Source organism: Stigmatopora argus, chromosome 1 (genome assembly GCF_051989625.1).
Source record: "Stigmatopora argus isolate UIUO_Sarg chromosome 1, RoL_Sarg_1.0, whole genome shotgun sequence".
NCBI classification, from domain to species: domain Eukaryota; kingdom Metazoa; phylum Chordata; class Actinopteri; order Syngnathiformes; family Syngnathidae; genus Stigmatopora; species Stigmatopora argus.
In genome coordinates this window covers 19059502-19080941 of record NC_135387.1, presented here as the reverse complement: position 1 = coordinate 19080941, position 21440 = coordinate 19059502, and the positions used below count along the sequence as shown (strand labels likewise).

Genomic DNA, 21440 nt, shown 5'->3' with positions numbered 1-21440 from the left:
TTTTAGTAAGCCGACAGCCATTCACTTAGTACGCAATCTTCATGATCAAAATAATTAACAAAATACATTACATAATTGAATATTAAAATATTTTACAAGAAAATCAGTTCAGATAAATATTTTGATACCTAAAGACTGAATTCTTAGGCTGTTTTTCTGTTTTTGTAGGCAAAAATATCTCGGGAAAATCTAAAATTTGGAAAAGTGAATAAAATGGAGAACTTCCCCTTTTATTTTTGAATGTCAACAAAATGGAATATGTACCGTATCTCCTTTTTAATGAAAAAAGCAATTCAAAGACAATACACAAATGTTACCCCTCCCCCTTTGATTAAGAATTTGTAAACAACTTGAAAATGGAAAAAATACAAGCAAATATTTGCTCATGGCCCTTTAAATGAAATCCAGACTACGATGTGACCCCTTGCAATACAGTAGACCAGGGATGTCCAAAGTATTCCACAAAGGGCCGCAGTGGGTGCGGGTTTTCATTCCAACCCATCAAGAGGACACCTTTTCCTCAATCTGGTGTCCTACAAGTGTAGTCAGGTGCTTCTTGTTTTCTGCAGAAATGTCATTGGTCAAAGTGTCTGCGCTGGATCGGTTGGAACAAAAACCTGCACCCACAGCGGCCCTCGAGGACCGGTTTGGCCACCCCTGCAGTAGACCTTCTACGTATTCATAAATGATCCCCACTTTAACTCGTTCACAGAATATATGTTGTGGTCGTTAGCAAAAAAAAAAGGAAATTGAGAATGAAAACACTTAGTGACACCAATATACATCCAATCCATTTCAATTGGAAGAAGCTAAAAGCAATCATTGGATATGAGATTTTTGTACAATTCAGTTGCATTGAACTAAGTACCAAAAAAAGTAAACTTATAATTTAATTTCACAACGTATTCCAACAGCTCTCCAATATACGGCAGTATCGTGTGGATCGGGAGCGAGTGATTCCCAGAGGGTAAAAAAGGTCAGCGGAGCGTCCACCTTTCTCCATGATGTCATCACTCGATGATTAATCATTAATCCTTGACACTTACGAGGAGGCATCTTATATGACCCGATGTTACCCATGATTTCACACGCATCGAAGCCTAAATGATCGGCGCACCGAGTGATAAATCCATCAATAAATAATTGCATTCGCGTTTGTGTTTCAACGAGGCTCACGTTGCGTCCATTCGATAAATGAAGTACGTTTGCGCCATGGAATGATCTGAATCTGCGTCAAAACCTCACACGGAATCATGGATTCTCAAACTAAAACTATTCTTTTGTCACTCTGCTTTTTGATTTAAATGTCTTTGCAATTGCTTTATTTGCTTATTCTGGAGTGTTTTAGCAACCTGCCCTATTTACACTGTCACGCAGGTGTTGTTGAAATGATGTCATCGGGTCGTTTGATCAATGGCGTCCTGTGAATAGAAGATGCTAAAATTAGCATGTGCAGTTGTTGTCAAAAATGATTTCCCAAGCGGCGTATTCACACCTGCCCTGTCTGATCTGGACTAAACGCACCGTTCTTGGTGCGAATACGCCCTAACTTTTTTGCCCAAAACACTGCCCCTCACATGAGTTCAAATCTTAATGCGCGTGTGTTCTTAGTACCTTTCTCCTTTAGTGCGCTCTGAGTTTACTGCGTTCTGTCGGGCTCAAAATTGCTCCCTCCGTTCTGATTTTCTCTGACGGATTTGTGAGACAGCTGAGCGGCCTGGACCACACCCTGCCGAACAAGGCGCGCGGGTGGCCGTTGGGGACCACTCGGTCAAAATGGAGTCCGGCCGGTCCTCACCTTGAAGCTCCTCTTCCTCTTCTGGATGTTCTGCTCGGGCTGGAAGAGGATGACGTACACTTTGGGAATGTAAAGCATCCCAAGGGAGACAGACGCACTCAGAGTCATGGATACGGTCAACGTTGCCGTCTGGATGAACATCTACCACGAGGGGGGCAAAAGTCGAATACTGAGTGAGTCGTCAAACATTGACACAGATTCTCCTCCTGGTTTCGGGGCTCACCTTCTCTGTGGACTGGGCCGTCCCAAAGAAGATGGGTACGAAGGCCAGCCAGACGATGCAGGTGGTGTACATGGTGAAGCCGATGGGCTTGGCCTCGTTGAAGGTCTCCGGCACCCCGCGGCTCTTCACGGCGTACACGGTGCACGTCACCTGGCCAGGGAAACGCGAGCGGCTGACCCACTGGCTCCGCCCGGCCGGCGGGCGGGCAGGCGGGGGGGGCTTGACGTCTCACCATCAGCACCATGCTGTAGCTCAGACAGCAGATGAGCGACAGGTCAGACATGTCACACTTGAGAATTCCTCGGGCCAAGTCGGGGTTCGGGGGACGGAGCTCTTCGTAGTCCACGATGGTGTGAGGCGGCACCACCACGAACCAGGCGAACACGCCCAACACCTGACACGGGCACACCCGTCGGTACCGTCGGCAGAGCGCGGCGTTGGGCCCCCGCGTTCCTCTTACCTGAACCGAGACCAGGATGAAGGTGATGAGGAGCTGCGAGGTGGGGCTGATGAACTTGGGCGGGGCCACCGAGCGCTTGCCCTGTTCGAAGATTCGATAGATGCGGTTGGTTTTGGTCAACATGGCCGAGTACGTGATGGCCATGCCCAGGCCCAGCAGGAGACGGCGGAACGCGCACACCACCACGCCGGGCTCGGCGATCATCAGGAACGTGATCAGGTAGATCAAAAAGATACCTAAAAGACGGCGAGGGAACTTTTGCTTTGCCTTCAGAGTGGGAAGTTATGGGTGGGTGGGACATTCAGCGCTTCATTCATCTCCCGTGACCAACCTGTCAGCAAAACGTAGCTGAGCTCCCGCCCAGAAGCTCTGACGATCGGCGTGTCGTTAAAACGGACGAAAGTGACGACCACTGTGCAGGTGGCCACAATGCCCAACATGGACAGCGAGGCGGGAACCAGCGCCCAGGGCGAGTTCCACTCCAATTTGATGATGGGCGTCGGACGACAGGCTGTCCTGTTTGGAACTGGACGCATGTCTGGCGGACACGTCTCGCAGGTGAACTGGTCCGCTTGGTACCGGTAACCATCGCACAGCTGAAGACATTGGGCACTTGAATGTTTTCGTGAGGCACACACTTTATGGATGTATAAATGAGCCATTCCATTGAAACGACACACTTCTTTCCGCACAGTGTCCCAAAGACATTTTGAACAGAATTTGCCAATCGTAAAATAAAAGCCTCAGTTCAAGGACATTACAGATTGGGGATCCTCTACTCTACCCATCTCGCCTTCAGAGAGACACCGCCACTCTTTTTATGATCTAACATGTTCCCCGTGGACTTGAAAAGCTCCTTAGTTACGGTTGCTAAGCCGACAAGCTTCGTGACTCCAAAGGTAATTTAGTTTGTGTAGATGAAAATTGCACTTTCCAAATTTTGACCCAAGTTTCTTTCAGCGGAGGGCTAAAGAAACATTTGGCTGCCAGACAGACGGACAGGCGTTGCGTTACCTCACAATGCCAACAACAGGGGACCCCTTTGACCATCTTCTTCCGCTCTCCTGGTTTACAGGGGTAACTACAAATGGAGTCCGGAAGTGATTTATCTCCTCCAGACCACTGCATCTCTTCCAGCTGACACACACGTACACACATTGACGTTCCACACGGTCACATGGACGGCGACGTACATTGAGGACCAATCTACCCCTTACATTGAGACGTAGGTTGTTGGTCCACTGGCCAATTACGTGATAGCCCGGGTGGCTGTGATTGGTCATCTGAAACTGGAATATGTCGTAGCGGCCGGGAGCGTCTCCATTCTCGTTGAACAAGACGCTGGTCCCTGCACTTCCTGTTGGGAAGTCGTACCAGGTGAGGATGAGCGGCTTGGAAGATTAATGAATCAAAGATATATCTGGAAACGACGTATTTCTTGAGGAGCCGGGCCATAACCTGACCGTTGAAGTTGACATCTCGGATGTAGCCGAGCAAAGAGCGTCCCTCTACGGGGTCCATGGCTCTGCAAACGCCTCCGTCAGATTGGTCGCCACAGAGCTGTTGCTGCATGCTGTGCAGGGCGTAGGCCACGGCGTACACGGCGTCGATGACAAATTGAACCTTCCCCTCCTGCTCGTACGGAGAGTCTCGGCTAATTCGCTCTTGGCCTGCGGGCGCAACGACGAACATCGGAACGGTCTTACTATTGCGCCGTCGAACCTTGCGACGGAGAGACGTTAGAGCATTTGTTCGAACTACTGTATGGTTTTTCGCCAATGCTCGTCAAACCTCCTCGACATTGTCTTCCATTCCGTATTTCTACGATCGTGTTGCAGGCCAAATTGAACGGGATTGGAGCCCACCTGTGCATTTTTTCTTTCCGGGGTCCACTTCAACTCCAGGCCGAGTCAATTTGCACCGGAAGTCGTCCTCCCAAAACTCGTTGAACCAAATGTTTCTGCGGTTGTTCTCCAGAGAGCGAGAGGTGAAGTACTGATCAAAGCCTGGAACACAGACACCCACAAATACATGGCGATATACAAAAACACAGACACACAAAGTAGTGCTTATTTATTTATTGTTGGGTCTGTTCTGGCTTCAGGAGCAGGCACAGAAAGAGAATTCGGAAATAAGTTTATTACCAGACTACAGAATGGGGAGAGCTCGAACAGTGTGGACGCACAGTCTGTTCCTTGCAACTCTCTGAGAACGAACAGGAGGTGAGTCTATATATTTGTGTAAAACAGGAAGTTGTGCAAACAGGCTTTGGGCTGACACGTTTAGACATCTGCAGGGCAAAGTTTGTGCAAACAGGATTTGGGCTGACACGTTTAGACATCTGCGAGGCAAAGTTTCTATGACAACAATATTTTATAACTCACACTAACTGGTGCAATACGAACAAGCAATTGCAAAGCAACTTTGTCAGCTTATCTTAAATTTAAATATTTATTTATTCATTTATTTATCTATTCATTTATTTATTTATTCAATTATTTATTTATGTATTTATTTATTTTCATTTATTTATTTATTTATCTAATAACTTATTTATTTATTTATTAACTTATTTTTTACCTATTTATTTATGTCTAAAATTTATTTTCCTGTGTCTGTATTCTCACCCTCTTCCTACTGTGACAATGAAATTTCCTGAATACGGGATGAATAAATTTATCTAATCTAATCTAATCCAAACCATTTTGGCAGTCGTTGTCTATTTGGAAAACCCATTTGCGCCCATGTTTTAGCTTCAGACGAGCGCTCTTACCATCTATGGAGGCTCGTTTGGGCAGGATGGTCACAGCCCCTTCGGCGACATCCTCCAGCTCCATGACGGGCGAGCTTTTTGCCCCCCAGCTGTCGGAGCCCACAAACAGGAAGTGCCCTGTCAAATTGGCGCGTTTGGCCGCTTCCAGGACCTGCCTGTTGGAACCACAGACGCCCGCGGGGTTAAGGGGTCGAAAAAAAGAGAGAGACGCTCCGGCGACGGCGGCGAGCACATACTTGATGTCGTCCTCGTTAGCAAAGATGATGACCCCCCTGGCGTTGCTGGTCTCCATCAAACGATTAATGATCTTGTCAAATTCACCGTCTGTGGGCTCGCGGGGAATCTTCACCGACTGGGCGATACACACGCCGCCTGGGACCAAGACCGCCACGCGATGGCATAATCAGTTAGTCAGGTGCATGACATGATATTACCCACAAACCAACACTTGGTTTTGCACTTATTTGCTAACACGTCATTGTTAGAGAGCGCTGACTTTACCGGCCTCTCTGGATATCTGCATAAAGGCGTCGACTCCGCTTTCTCCGTAGTTTCCCTCCGAGGCCAGCGTGGAAACATAGTTCCAGCCCAGAGCTTTGACAATGTCCAGCATGGCCTGAGCCTGGTACGAGTCCGGGGGGACGACCCGGGAGAAGAAGTCGTAGCGGTTGTTGTCGCTCAGTTCCGGAGCCGTGGAGGCGTAGCTCACCTGAGGGATCTGAGCAAACATCCGAGATTGGAATGGGAAAATTTGTGAACAGACACAGAATTTAGGTGCTTATGTTGTTGACAGTCTGTACAGGAAATAGTAGACATTTACAAAGACGAGGACAAACGGCAGTGAAAAGGCAAAAGGATTAAAGTTGTGCAACAGCCCAAATGTGTGTCACTCTTCAATCCAGGGAGAAACAATCACATTAGGACACCTGCTGTGTGTGTATGTTCTTTGGCAGATTAGTGTATTTGACCTACAGTAACACAATTGCTCATTCACAAAAAAGCAAAAGCCAGAAAAAGGTTATCATCTCGTCACGTTTACATTTTTCCACAATCGTTGTTTTGAGACTCCGAATATTTGAGTTGGTCCGCATTTCATCCGTATGCCCGTGTGAATCCTGCCGACCTTCCCCGCGCTGCTCTTTGCCCCCGCTTGAATGCTCAGTTATTAAAAACATTAAAAGCAGCAGTCAAGCACAAACTAATTGCTTGACAATTAATCCAGCTTGTGCAGACACTCAGTCTGTGTTTTCCCATAAAAATAGAAAAAGGCGCCCTCCCCCAGCCAACCCAAACACACAATTCAGTCTTTAATAACGGACACGTCCTATGTTAGATGATACACTGTATTATGTCCGTGTGTATTTATGTGCCCTGCCATCGACTGCTGCGTGTTTATTTCAGTTCGCGCCGACGTGAGCCTTATGAATTGAACAAAAAGAATGACCAAACAACATCGATGAAATGCATCAATTTCATTTTATATAGTATCACTGCCACTCTAAATTGCCTCTGGGTATGAGTGTGAGCGTGAATGGTTGTCCATCTCGTGCCCTGCGATTGGCTGGCCACCCATTCAGGGTGTCCCCCGACTGGCGCCCGAAGTCAGCTGGGATAGGCTCCAGAACCCCCTGCGACCCTTGTGAGGATAAGGCTAAGGAAAATAAATGAATGAATATATATATTTGTGTATATTAGGGCTGCCTAGTCTGATGAAGTGATCAGAAACTGGGTTTAATCACACCATTTCCAAAGAATTTGGAACTGATGTTCTGCATTTTCTTCCAATGCGGGTGCGCATGGAAGGGCACATTGGTTAAAAGTGACAAAGACCAACTATTTACCTTTTAATTGGCTCCAAATACTTTTATAGATGCTACGTCATAGATGCTGAATCTATTATATATATACTGTATTTGTTCAAGTATAACGCGCAACATTTTGTACCAAAAAACTGAAGCAAAGTTCGAAGTCTTCGCTTTTTTGACCAAGTTCCGGTGAAAAACTGCTCTCAGCCGGTGAAAAAGTCCCCTTTGCAGACCTTATAATGGGAGATGTAAAACCCATCTTTGTCCGCCAGATAGCGATAATCTACCTTCTTTTACAAAAGCCAGCCCTCTCCAAATAGCCTTCGGCAAGGTTATAAGCTAAAGGTGTTTTTTTTTTAAGTAGCTCCGAGGAATCGTTAGCAGGGGACCTGCTCAAACGACTCCACCCAGGGAGCGCTATCCTTGCTCCAGAAGAATGGAATCAATTGTTTGGTGAATCTGTTGATGATGAATCAGACTTTGAAAAAATTCAAATATTATGATGATGAATTAAGGATTTAAAATTGTAAATTCCATTTGAGAATTGTGTTCATACTGGTAGTAGTTTGTTTTATCAGGTTTCTGTATCATATGCTGTGAATAAATGTTTTGTCATGGCGACATGTGTTCGGAATTTGACAGTTACAATTACCGGTGCGATCCTTGGTGTGAGCTGAGAAAAACTGAAGAAAAAAATGTATACCATTTTTTTTTGTCACAAATTATGGGTGCGCGTTATACACCGGTGCGCGGTATTCTGGAATAAATATGGTATATGTATATAGTACGTGTAGTATTGTGGTAGTAAAAATGGGGGTGATCCTACTTTGCGTTTTTTTTGTTTATTGCGGCCAGGTCTGGTCTACATTAACCGCGATATTCGAGGTATTACTGCGTATGTATATATCTGAGAAAAAAAGCTTGAACACACTTGCAATAGGTGATGTGATGGTGCCGCTCACCTCAAAGAGTCGCAGGATGTTGGCCACCATGATGGACACGGAGCTGGCGGAGGCGCCGATGACCGCCACCACGCGTTCGGGCTTCCGAATGACGGGCGGCCGTCCGTCCGAGCAGCGGATGTCGGACGTGTCCTTCTGGATGAGCGCCTGGACGAAGGTCAGCGACTGCTCCAGGGCGTAGGTGTCGCGGGAGCAGGTGTCCAGGATGCGGGCGCCCAGGGTGATGTTGGGCAGCAGGGAGGGGTCGCCGTTGATTTGGTCCAGCGCGTACAACATGGCCTCCATGCGGTGGATGCCCTTCTCCTTCTTCAGCTCGCCGCAGGGCAGGCCGTGGGGGCCGCGGGCGTGGATGGGGAAGAGGCCGCCCAGGGTGATGTCGCCGGGGATCTTGATGGAGTGGGGGAGGAAGTGTTGGTGAGAGGCCCACGCCGGCGACAAGGCAGACAGATCCAGGAGGAGAAGGAGCGCCAACGATAGCATTCTGATGCGATCCTCACTTGACTATCTTCATCCTGCTTGTGCCTGGCGACTGACACCAGCCAAAGTAGTACATTTCAATCAATTGTTCCTGAATGAATAAAATGGGAGGAAAGCGCAAAAAAGTCGCTATGTCTCGAGGAGTGATAATTGCTTCTAACACAATAGAACTTTGTATATGGTTGAAAAAAAAATGAATTTTCCGTAATATATTGGCAGCTGTGGTTGCCAGAAGAAATTAAAAAAAATAAAAATAAACAAACAATGCTAAAAGAACTAATGTTTAACTGTTGTCTTACAGTAAATGACTATAAAATGTATGGACATAGTATGCACAACTGGTCTGATGTTAATCGTGATTTTCATTAAAACACAAAAACAGATTAAAATCTATCATTATTAAAGCACTGGACCCTACCATTTTTACATGCCTTCTGGGGTTTCCGATCTGTTATCAACAGCAAGTGACCTCAAAATTCCCCCAAATCAAAAGGAAATCATAATAAAAATCATAATATACATTATGGATTATGCATTAAAGCCGATACCTATTATTTCAATGAAAAGGGGCAAGTTGATCCTGATTGGAGCATTCACCCCCATCTGATGTAATAGTCCAATGAGGATTATTGTTTAAATTTGCTGTTCGTGAACGGCACTGAACAAACAACAGTTGATGATCACTCTTAAATAAAATGATAAGGATGATAATAAAAATGAGCACACTAAGTTCATATGTGATGCAGTTCATAAAGAACCTTACCTACGCAGGAAGTGCCTCCTCCCAGGCGGGGGGCTCACGTCCTGGTGGTCCCAGTGCGAGGATTCACCGTGGGCAACTTCACCTGACGAAGGGGAAAAATGATCCACCTCAAAATTGACGCTCCAATCAGCACAAATTGTATGTGTGGGCGTATTTTTGAGGAACGCTGTCACTTGTTGACACTGACCTCTAGTGGCGACTTTTCATTCTCCTGGAAGTTCCGTAAGCAGACAATTATACAGTAAGTTCTTAATTCAAATTGTCCCCTTGAACTGGAGTTCTAGCTCACAATTGTCTCCCAAACGAACAAAACATATTTTTGACAGAGTAGAATAGCCGTCTAAAAACGTTAAAAGTAAGTACTACTTAAGAAACTGGTTTTATAAAATCTAACCAATCCAAATCGTACACAAACTACTTTAGTGTTCCATTGTGTGCATTGAACTCATTGACTGAAAATTTCAACACCATAAATCACACTTTTCCTATAAATTTTGTCCAGGCCTGATACAATGTGTGTGTGTGTATCTACTTATCTATGTTGACTACTACTTACCTATCATTTTGACTGCTTGTTCATTTATTACTAATTTATTGATTATTTTTCTGTTCGTTTGTTTGTTATTTGTGCACTTCTCTACGTATGACTACTTATTTATTGATTATTTCTTTATTGTATTGTTATTATTTATTTGTCTTTTTGTTTTTTGTGCACTTTGTGGTGAAGCTTGAAATCTCATTAAACTTGTATAATGACGATAAAAGCATTCAATTCAATCAATTGAATTTAATTGAAAGTTTTGTGTGCGGGGGTGGCTGGTTTTGTATTATAATCGGTCCTAAAAATAAATTTAGGTGACAATTGGTGTCATTCAGAAATTATTTTCCATTATTTCAAATGTTTTTGGGTTACGTTTCATGACACCTAATGACATCATTTATCTTTTTTTTTTTTTATCATTTGCAACATCCACTCTGTCAATATAGTATCTATATAACATATTTCTTCTACCTTGTGAAAAAATAACCTCCCAAACATGGGACACCATCTCCTTCCCCAACAAGAATGAGGCGCAGCGTTGAGAATAAATAAAAACTTTTGTTTAATATTCGTTGGTGTAAATATATTGCGAGTACAACACGAGAAGACGTTGGAAGAACGACGACGATTCCCATCATGCATTGCGCTATATTGCAGAGAGCTTTGGTGTCATTGACCACACACGCAGAGAAAACAGAATCAGCTGTGAGAAGCTCCAATAAAAACGAGTCGCAGACGGGAACAATACTTTCGAGGAAAGTGGGGAAGAAAAAAAATCACAGCTTTCCCTTCTTGTGCAAATGAAAAAAAAAGGTTTGCCGACAATTCTGTTCTCTTTCCTTTTCTAAATAACAAAATCAAAGTGTAAACTCAGCCAACGTTACTACATTCAACGGTCACATGATCAAGTTGGCTCAGCCTACGTCGCGTTGCTAGCACTCATTTATTGTGAAGTCGAATTTTCTGTTACCATGAGCAAAAAAAAAAAAGTATTCCTTCTGATCAGCACCGATTAAAACACAGCCCATTTCCTGAAGCTACAAGTCCATATATAAATAATCGTAAAAATACAAACACAGCAATCGCGTGTGGGTGTCAGACATTCTGCGAGCGGATTGGACCGTTTGAGACGGAGCTATCTTGTCGAGGCGACCAATCGGAGACCTGTAATGTTGCACGGTCACGTCAAATGCCTTGAAGACCGTTTATTAGGAACGCTCTGCCAACCATCTTGAACAGGGATGGGCAAAGCGTACACATACACCAGTCGTTCTTCTATCCCACATATGCGGCCAGCATTTACATTAGTCAAGATGTATTTTTATTTTTTTAAATAGTTTTGTGTTCCTCCTTTAAGTATTCTTAAAATCTACTCATTCCGTATTAAATCATCTTATTACACGACGTGTTTATTGCTGAGAATGAAACGTGATTTCGTACATACACTTAACACTTGCTTTAAACAGACTTAACGATTGAATTATTCTAATCCAATAAATCAGGAACGATAAAATGGGGGTTTAAAAGGCGTAGTTTTGATATCAAAATAAAATCAAATCTTTGACGTATGTTTTAACACGTGAAGCTTGAGCACCAACGTTTGCCCAGCCCTGATTGAGAAGTTTAACAACCAAGTCTAATCAATGCAAACCTGTTCACAGCGCGGCCACGTGGACGCTTTATTCACTTTTCTCGTAAATATTCAGCAAAATATATCATTGCGGCAATAGATGGACATTTTTCAACATTGGCCGATATAATAAGAACCTTGTTACGTTGAGTGTTTTGGTGATAATCTTTGTTAATTGTCTTTTTGAACCACCTATTGGCCAGTGTTAAAAAAAAGGAAGTAGCAGAAGAAAAAATCTACTTCCATATACATACATTTATATCATGAGTGTTTAAATTACCTTTTATAATCAATATGCTTCCAAAAGTGCATTGGCCTCGATTGCCGTCTTTTCTTGTTGATATCGGTCAACCTCTAATCTTCATTGTAATTTATTGAGGATGCATTACCTAACGCGCAAAGTTATTGTTTCATATATCCAAATGTTTTGTTAGAAGCCAATTTTCCGAAATGTGTCAGTGAGCCTTCAGAAAAAAATGGGAAGCAGGTAAAAATGTACTTAGAGTAAGTTTCATTTTACTACTAATATCTTTCAGAACTCGTTTACTTCCTTCTATACAATTTCACAGCCGCTTCCCACCATTATTAACTCATTGTCAGTCATCGACGGGGATCGATGACCAATCCATTTTGGTGCCAACTCTACCAGTCAAATGAATTGGACGCCCGCCGCCATTACCGGGACTGAAACATGATCATGAACTGCCTCCAATCTCATTTCAAATGGTCTATATGATATACTAATGTCTATATCACGCGCCGTACATCCCCTCAAAACAGGCGGACTTGCGATGTGAACGAGATTTGAGTTGCCGTGATGTCAAAAACAAACATTTAGCGAAGCCTTTTCAAGGCGCACCTGATGAACAGGACAGACAAGTGTGTCGTGTGATTATTTACAGTAATAAACGCAAACGTCGCCCTGCCGTTGCGCGCACAAACATGGCTTCCGGGGGAACGCGTCACTTCCCGTCACTCCCTCTTCGCTGTGCAAACATTGGCGCTCCGGCCGTGCGATGTCATCAGGTGAGGCGACCGCAGCGCTTAACTGACCTCAGAACAGACGCGGGGTTGATAAAAGTGGAAGACCTCTGGCCGTGAAAACAATGTCCTGTCTCCCGAATTGCTTGTTCGTTCACCGTGGCGTCCGCATGCAAACGTTTGTGTGGTTGAACTCGTCAGAAGAGGAGACTCCGCCTCCTGCCCAGACTGTTTGCTGAGGAAGAAATAAAACAAGACTGTTAGCCTTTCATGCATTATGAATTGGGGATGAATTGGGATTGGTTTTACTCATTGGATTCCATGGACGGTGATAGACGTCCAATTTTAAGTAGGAGCCAAGATGGATTGGACATCTAGCGCCGTCAATGGCACTGAAAGGTGAGCAATCGAGGCCAGTTTAAATGAATTGGTTCCGTCGCCGTCAATGGCAAAAAGTACGTAATATGTTAATATTTTTTTAATTTTTTTAGGCTTTATCTGCTTTGTATTATATATATTCATAGTTTGACTTATTTTATAAAACTGATATAAATATAATTTTGTTTTGTGTGACCCAAAATACTCACTTGCCCTATAAAAGGTTGGATGTCTTTAGTGTCAACTTTGGAGTACTAGTTGTCTACTGTAGTGGCCACTCTCCCTCAAGGGTTAATGTATTCAGTAGTAAGGAGAAACTATACAACATAATAATGTTATTATTTGTATCTGACACCTGAGGCGGTGATTCACAATCTCAGACACAATATTGTGCCATCATAGTTCAACGATTACATTTCACGGCATCAATATAAACGTTATTATTGGCCCTTAAAAAAAAATTCCCATCCCTATGGAGACATGGCAAAAGGTGCGTTACCTGTATCATATTTTTCTTCTCATTTATAAAAGGTGAAAAAGTCAAAGCGGCGCACAATGAATAAATACATTGATGAGTACCAGAATCAATACATTCTTTTTGTCGCCTTCTTGTTTCGTGGTATGCCGTGAGATATTCTTTCTCGATATGGTTTTGCTCATTATGGGTGATTCTTAATGATCCCATTTACTTTGATTTGCTTTGTACTTTTGCTTTGTTGTTCTGCGGCCTTTGCGACTGTACTGTCTAATTTATAACTATGCCTTTCCTCTTGCTACTGTCACAATGAAATTTCCCACGGGATGAATAAAGTTATCCAATCCAATCCAAAACGCTTACATGCAGCATTTTTTTTGCTAACAATTTCTATGATTTAGGCGTGAAGTCAGAGGAGAACTGTGTTTGAATTACTACCTTGATCCGCTGATTTCACTGTTTCTCGTTCTAGCTGAATCTCCGGAAGAGTAAAGATGGACGTCGCTGAAATAAAAAGCAGAGTTCTGAGTTAGTCTGGTTCTCACATTGCTAGCACTGTGTGTAATAGCAGTAGGTGTGAATGGTATGAATGAGTAGCAGTAGTTAAGAAATTATCAAACTAGTCAACCTGGTGACCATGTCAAAAAAATAAATAAAAATGATTGCAGGTGGACAAAACAAATCAGGCACTCAAATTTCACTGTCTTTTACCATATCATAATCAATCTATCCAAACTAACCCTTTGGGAAATGCCCACTTTGTTCAGCAATTCTGGTTGTGATGTCACAACATGATTAATAAACACGACAGAATGGTCAGAGGGGCTATGCTGGCACTGTGCAAAAATCATTCTGGTGGTGATATTAACTTCTATTTGGAGATTATTTTTTGTGGGTGTGGCAAAGTGAGCGGTAAAAAGTTTAGAAAAATAAGTTAGTTCGTTATTAAACCTTTTGTGACTATGGGATAAAGTTGAATAAAAAAAACATCTAGTCACTTGATGTTGTATTTCATCAAACCTTTAAGGAACTGGTCAACATGTCCCAACCAAAGTCCCGCAATTTCCCTTTTAGTCTATATGAAGTCCATATAAAAAGCAAAGTATGCACTACTTTTATATTGATGTGCGAGTGTGTCAGCAGAAGAGAAAAAGAGTTGTGCATTGTGCAAAGTCAGACATAACATTGCATTATTTAGAGACTTGTGTGGATATTCTCGGAACTATTTTTCACCCGGCAGTAACAGCAGAGCCGTGGATATAGTCTTAGTTGTGCGTAGTGGCATGGTGTGCACTACTTACTGTCAGAAAGTGTGCACACTCGGTTTCCAAGGTTACTAAAGTAACAATGAGTCATGGCCTCAGCTGCTGAAGTCCTTTTCTTTCCTTCAAACTACAACCAAGCAAAAGAACAGCACCGTATAATACCCGATTACAAACCAATCGCTTTAAATGTGTGCAGGAGGTGTTAACGGACCTGCAGGAACTTTGACAACAGCTGGACGCCATCAGTGCTGAGCCTAAAAATAAAACATGGAAGACCGTCTCTTGTTTGTTTTGTTTTTCTGGTTTGGAGTTACATGCTATATTGATTACACGAGTACAAATTTTAATGGCACGCTTTTGTACATCAGACAGTAGCGGCATTACCGAGGAGTGTGGTCACCGAGGTTCTCCGGTGGGTACTGAGGATAATTTGCTGCCACAAATTCCTCGTTGGAACTGATTCCTGGCCAGCTTTCCTCAGTCGGTGTTCCTGTTAATTAGCAACCGCATTCACGCACACATTAAGTCAACATGTTTGTGTTACATTTGAAATATAAAAAAAAAGTATGTCACAAATATGGTTCGCACCCAATAACTTGAAGATGAAGTGAAGTTCCTCCTCCACGGTGGAACCAGGAAACAATGGCCGACCCGTTATCATTTCGTATAGGATACACCCTACGCCCCTACAAACACAAATAAAGGTGTGAGGAAAGTACACGTACAAGAGAGAATTATTTGTTTAATTACTAGACATGTGCCGATAGCCGTTCTGAAGGTTTTTGTTTAATCCCCATTTTCTTGTGTTGTCTATTATCGTGACTTTATTTTTATCTCTCTTTACAACCTGGGCGATTAAGGAATTGTTTCCAAGTTTAACTCTTAATAGCTGACTTTTTTCTTCTTCTGTAAAGCAAAGATAACCAACATGGAGCGCGTAGATATTAGGTAGCCCACACGGGGCACAAATGAACCCAGATGGGTTCTAAAAATAGCTCACAATTGTTGGATTTAAGAATTTTAATATTTATCCGTTTCAACGTTATATTCTTGTTCAAACGAATACCAAATTTTGACAGCTTTGTTCAGGGAAGAACTGGTACCGGCCCATGACTAGATGTTACAGTAACAGACCACATGTCAATGTGTGTTGAGTAGTCGGTGCTGCCCAGCAGGATGTCGGGTGGGCGGTACCAGAGGGTTACCACTTCGTTAGAGTACGTCTTGGTTGGGATCGACTTGGCTCGGGCCAGACCTGCAACATCAAATCTGAGTAAATTCCATTTGAAATAATATTTTGTGTGAAACAGTCGCAGTCTTCTACGGGCACTACTAGCAACTGGCCAGTGTAGCGTATCAAAATGTTACAGTACAGTGGTACCTCGACATACGAGTGCCCCGACATACGAGCAATTTGAGATACGAGTAAAACTTTGAGCAGATATTTATCTTGAGATATGAGACACATTTTGATATACGAGCAGACAGCGGACACGAGAGGGTGCTCATAAGAACATCATGGGCACTGTCTCTCTACCCGCAACTCCCTTGTGTAATGTCTCTGCGAGCACTGGGCGGAGCATTGTATTTTTTCAGTGTTTTTTTCCCGTTAGTCAGTGCGAATGGCGTAATTTGTTTTTAGTTGATTTCAATGGGAAACGTTCGTTTGAGTTACGAGAATATCGACATACAAGCTCAGTCCCGGAACGCATTAAGCTCGTATCTCGAGGGACCACTGTATCCCCCGTTTTTCACGTTTCGCGGCTTTTGCGTTTTTGTGGTGCAGAGCGAAAAACGGGGTGATACTGCGGAAATATTTTTTCACAGTATTTAAAATTGAAGTGAAATGATTGCATTAACAGCCATTGAAGAAGACAAGAAGTTCTCACCAAAGTCGGCCAATTTGAGTTCTCCTCGCTCGTTAATGAGCAGGTTTTGGGGCTTGAGGTCTCGGTGGAGAACTTTCCGGCGGTGACAGTAGGCCAACCCTCGCAGTAACTGGAATAGGTAAAGCTGAAAGAAAGAATGACATGAGACCATTGCATCAACACGTACACGGGCCCGCAATGGAAATGCTAACGACGAGGAAGACGACTACGCACTTGGACGTTGTGCACGTGGATGACATTGCCGCAGTCTTCCAGGTATTGTTTCAAATCTTTGTCCTAAAACAACAAATGTTCAAAGTAAAAAAAAATATGTAGATGCAAGTTGTTAGGTATATGTATGTGTGTGTGAGTCTCACCAAGTACTCAAAAACCAGTGTGAGGGACTTCTGTGTGTGGATGATGTCGTGAAGCGTTACGATGTTAGCATGTTTTAAGTCCTTCAGAAGAGAAACTGACACACACAAAGCACAACCCCCGTCAATAAAAATGTCTGCATTAAATTCATTTTTTTAACTCATTGGCTGCCATAGATAGATAGATGTCCAACCCATTTTGAGGAGGAGGGCTGACCACGATCATTCTCTGCTAGCCCCTTCCAGTCAAAATGGATTGGTTGAAATTGTTCGCTATTTTGCATTAGAAATGAGATTTTTTTGAAAGAATTTATCGTAAGACCAGTCGACATGACCTCTCACTCGCACCTTCTCTAATGGCTGTACACGGGGCTCCTTCTTCGTGTTCAAGACGAATTTCCTTCAAAGCCACCAAGTTGTCTGTGAGTTTACTGCGGCCTTTGTACACGGTGGCATAGGTGCCCTAGACACACACGTAAAGAGCCACAAACAGGTCATACACAGACAGACAGGCCGATAAGTGAGGAAAATGTTGGCATTCTGACCTCTCCCAGTTTGTCTAGTTTGATGTACGTCTCCAGTTTGCCGAAGCCAATCTCCGACTGCCCACGAGAGGAGGATTACCGATAACGACAACATAAACTTCCACAGTCGCATAAACGAACAGAAACATACCAGAGAGACTCTACGCAGCCGCCTGCTGATTGGTTGTTCAAACAGCGCTGGACCAATCACATTGCACTTTTCCAAGTAGCCGTCTGGGAGACGAATGTCCGCCGGCAATGACAAACGTTTGTTGATGTCCTGAAAGAAATACATTTTTTAAAATCATCTTTGATCATAAATCGCTACTTCTTACATTAAAATAATAACCAACTTGTTTTCAAATAGCACACAGTAGGGCTGTGTGATATGATTAAAAGCTATAACTCTGACTTTTGTTCATCTATGTTCCCTTTCTCTAAAGGGAAAATACACAACTTTAATGTGAAAGTTCCTAAAAAAAATCAAATTGTGCAAATAAGGAATTTCTCAAATCTCAAATTATCACCCATTCTAAAAAAAAAACGTAAGCACAGAAGTACAGGAAAAATTCCATTCCTATTCTGCTAGAAAAATAGGCTTTGTGCATACCTCAGTAGATATCTTCTTTGTCCTCATGCGAACTCGGACTGGACTCTGGACGTCGTCTGATGAGGACGTTGGCTCATTTTCTCCGTCAGAGCTCATCTTAACATCCTCGTGGACTATCTCTGTTTGAACGTGAAAGAAAAAGGGGTACGTGTGACATACCTGCGAACCTCGGCCAATTGATCCCCTTATTAATGATTGCAATTCCCCTTATTAAGCGATAAAAAAACGAAAAAATGCATTCTGACACATATTTACTCACATAGGGCGCACGTAAGTCTAAAATTTTCTCCAAAGTGGACGGCTTTCTGACGCGCTATATTTATATCGTGAAAAAGCGGACGGGTGAAAGGGGAATGCGCGTGCGCATATCATGCTTAAAGCATGACAATACTATTAGCCATCGGCAATGACATTTTTGTCTCTTACCAGTGACCGAGATGATCCGGATTAGAGCCGAAATGGGTAAAACAAGATCGGTTTTACAAAAAACGTATTTTTTAAAAATCCCGTACAAAAGTTGTTACACGGCATACAAAATTTGAATTGATCAAAAAACATCAAATACGGGAAAACGTATAAGTTGACAGGTATGGTGTGAGGACACACATGCTCACGTGAGACAGGCAAATTTACCCAGCGATTTTTTTATGATAATAAACGCTTTCATTGGTATTGCGCCTCCTAAACCCCTACTGTTCAAAAGAATATGGCCATTTATTTAAAAATTCAGTACTTTCTTCTAGGACTACGAATTATTTGAGCCGTTTCTATCATTCGAAGAGTGTGAAAAAAATAAAAATGGGCACTTGTCATTTGCTTTTTTGAAGTGAAAAAAGATACTAAGAAGGATTTTTGCAAAAGGAATTTTTGCCAACAAAATTTAGGCGGCAGTAGCCATTTCTAAAGACAACACACACAAAGGTCCTACCCAGTCTGCTGCTGTGGTTCAAGTACGAGCTCAGACTGCGTCCCAGTCCTCGAGGCCGGCGGCTGTACGACTGAAAAAGAGACTGGACTGATGAAGACGACCCTCTGACTTTGACTCCCCCCGATGAAGGACGAAGGGTGCCGGCCTCTGAAGGGTGAGAAGAACCAGATAGAATAGAAACACGTCATTGTCGCTGCGTGACGGAGATACGACCAAATCAAGGATACGGAATCTATAATAATGTTGGACCAAAAATTACACAATGAAAATAAGTAGAAATAAAGAGTGAGTGCAGGTCTTTGATTGAGTTTTTGCAGGTTAATTGGGATAGCAAACCTGAGTCACTGAGCGACGTGATTTCTTGGTGTTCGCTCAGCGTCCGGTCTCCTCCCCCGGCCCCTCCCCTTCCCAGGGTGAGGGACAACTGCCGTTTGATTTTTCTCATCCTCTCCATGAGGGGGGGCCGGGAAGCTGAGGGGGGCGGGGCGGCCAGCGTGGACAACCCACCTGCGCACATGTCGTCAAAGTCGTATCAAGATGTGGAAAATAAATCGATTTTGGGAAATAAAAATGCTATGTGGGATTCTACACCATAACGATGCATTCAGGTTAATGTTTCTCCAATAACGCAGGATCGTCACTATCAAAATAAATCAAGTGTGACACAAGTGTGCAATTCTGATGATGAAATTAAATCATTCGGTGAGGAAACAGTCAGGTGGGTGCTAGGCTATTTCCAGTGCGATCAATTTAAAGAACTAAGTTCTGCTTTTGATACCCACAATGAGACCATGACATTTACTGATAAGACTTGAACTATTTTTGCAGTTCACACAGTAGACACATTTCATATTTGTCAATAAGATATTGAAAAAAGGGTGACAATTTACCTGGCATGCTTATTTACAGTATGAAACCCTAAAACCTTTTACAATAATTTAAGTAAAAAAGTTAGCCTGGAGGCTCTGGAGGTTGGGATACAACAACTGACCCCCTCCCTAACAAATTACATCTATATGGCTTTTAGCACTCAGTGACAGGAAGTGCTGACTGCTGACCCCTTTTATGCGTTTCCAGATAAGCACTTAGGCTGACACGGGATTGTAGAAAATGACTCAACATTGACTTAACATTTAAGTATATCCAATATTTCAGTAAAAGTGATTTTAAAAAACAAAACGACAACAAAAACTTTTTAGAGATTGTGTTGTGGGAAGACACTTAACTAGATTTAATCTATTTTTTTCTGATTCACTTCAGTAAAACATGTTTCAGTTGTTTTTTTTCTAGAAAATGTTGCTATTGCTATAAGGCCGTCTTAAAAGAACCCCCCCCCCTCCCCCAAACTCTTCAGAAAACACCTAAAATGAACCATTTGTTGAATATTTGATGTGTCCTATCAATTTTACGTTTTAAAACATTACCTAGGCAATCATTTTAAGAGTTAAGATATTGACTTGTTGCTATTTTTTGTGACTTTGAAGGTAGTTTTGGGGTGGGGTCGGAGGCCCATCTGATTTAGGGCACCCTATGGGGTTGCAGCACCCTTGGGTGGCGACAATACTTTGTGAACGCCCAAAAAGGGGCGGGGCTTTGGTAATTAGCAGTTTAAGTTCATCAAAGCAGAACGTGCAATCACAAAGGAACGCTTCTGATGAAAGAGCAGATGGAAGTCGGCTCAAATCGGGTTCTGCGTGTCCATTGAGTGCGTGGGTGATATGAGATAGCAGATAGAAGATAGCAGCTCTTGTCAAAATCCGCATTCCACTCGTGAAAATAAGCGACTGTCATCGTTGACCACAGAGCATTACAATATTTCCGCGCCACAGTTCAAACACCCGGAAATAGAAATTCATGTTTTGGAGGAAGGGTTCCCCTCTCTTGTTTAGCCGTACAGGCGCAATGTCTCCTGGGATGCATTTTTTAAAAATCGTCGTGCTGTTTTTCCTAAAGTCTTGTGGAATACACTGAGGGATAATTTATGCTCACTACACATTCCCATGGCCCTACAAAATGGATACGCCGCTATGTAGTTCATAGGAAACGATGCCAAACATGTTAAGCCTGTCAACTCTTGGCACGAGGCGGTTGTCCTGAGTCCTTCTGGGATTGGGAGCAGACTATATTGCGGTAAAGATAGCGCCCGCTGAGCACGACAGGGTGAGGGGCCGTCTAATTGCTGCACCTCGAGGCTTGTGAATGGAGGCGGAGCGGCGTGATTCCCCAGCTGGCAGCTGCCGCTTGGTTACATTACATTACAGTCTCTCGTTGATTTAGCACACGTTAGCGCGTAGGTAGACACGTCGGCGGGTTACTCACCGGGAAGCCCGGTCCCGGCTTTGCCCGGCTTGTCTTTGGCTCGATTCAGCGCGACAGTGTGGAGGGTTTTTCTTGCTCCCAGTAATCTGCCGCCATGTTGCTCCTCGGAACATCAATGACGTCAAGCCCCGCCCCTTCGCCTTGTGCGTGCGCATTGTTGTCTTGTCTTTCATGTACGGGGAAACTCCCAACAATAAACTTTTGTTTTTTTTAATGCAAGTTGAAAAATTGAACATTTTATGCAATAGCTTTGATTTTTTTAACATTACAGGACACGTACTTTTAT

The 21440-nt window shown here is 43.2% G+C and overlaps 2 protein-coding genes across 4 annotated transcripts; both read right to left on the bottom strand.

Annotated features, from left to right (window-relative positions):
• Positions 1-209: 209 nt before the first annotated feature.
• On the bottom strand, positions 210-9374 carry LOC144078589 (metabotropic glutamate receptor 6-like). Of its 2 annotated transcripts, XM_077606798.1 has the most exons (16): positions 9262-9374; positions 8022-8550; positions 5756-5972; positions 5491-5626; positions 5255-5409; positions 4347-4487; positions 3945-4151; positions 3699-3838; positions 3496-3618; positions 2813-3077; positions 2482-2717; positions 2254-2415; positions 2022-2171; positions 1799-1939; positions 1615-1729; positions 210-1421 (listed from the first exon to the last, which is right to left on the bottom strand). In XM_077606798.1, exons 2-15 carry the CDS (start codon positions 8499-8501, stop codon positions 1640-1642), a joined length of 2643 nt encoding a protein of 880 aa, XP_077462924.1. In that variant the 5' UTR covers positions 8502-8550; positions 9262-9374; the 3' UTR covers positions 210-1421; positions 1615-1639. The 2 variants fall into 2 exon arrangements, with proteins under 2 accessions (XP_077462924.1, XP_077462914.1); XM_077606788.1 differs by having other exon boundaries at positions 5255-5626.
• Positions 9375-10340: 966 nt separating this feature from the next.
• LOC144078564 (cyclin-dependent kinase 16-like) lies at positions 10341-21301 on the bottom strand. Of its 2 annotated transcripts, XM_077606731.1 has the most exons (18): positions 21155-21301; positions 19172-19342; positions 18836-18982; positions 17908-18026; positions 17449-17577; positions 17319-17375; positions 17122-17236; positions 16777-16871; positions 16634-16696; positions 16421-16544; positions 15666-15786; positions 15120-15217; positions 14916-15021; positions 14743-14785; positions 14568-14658; positions 13705-13770; positions 12723-12805; positions 10341-12648 (listed from the first exon to the last, which is right to left on the bottom strand). In XM_077606731.1, the coding sequence occupies exons 2-17, from the start codon at positions 19287-19289 to the stop codon at positions 12759-12761; spliced, it is 1539 nt and encodes a 512-aa protein (XP_077462857.1). In that variant the 5' UTR covers positions 19290-19342; positions 21155-21301; the 3' UTR covers positions 10341-12648; positions 12723-12758. The 2 variants fall into 2 exon arrangements, with proteins under 2 accessions (XP_077462857.1, XP_077462867.1); XM_077606741.1 differs by lacking the exon at positions 12723-12805.
• Positions 21302-21440: the final 139 nt, after the last annotated feature.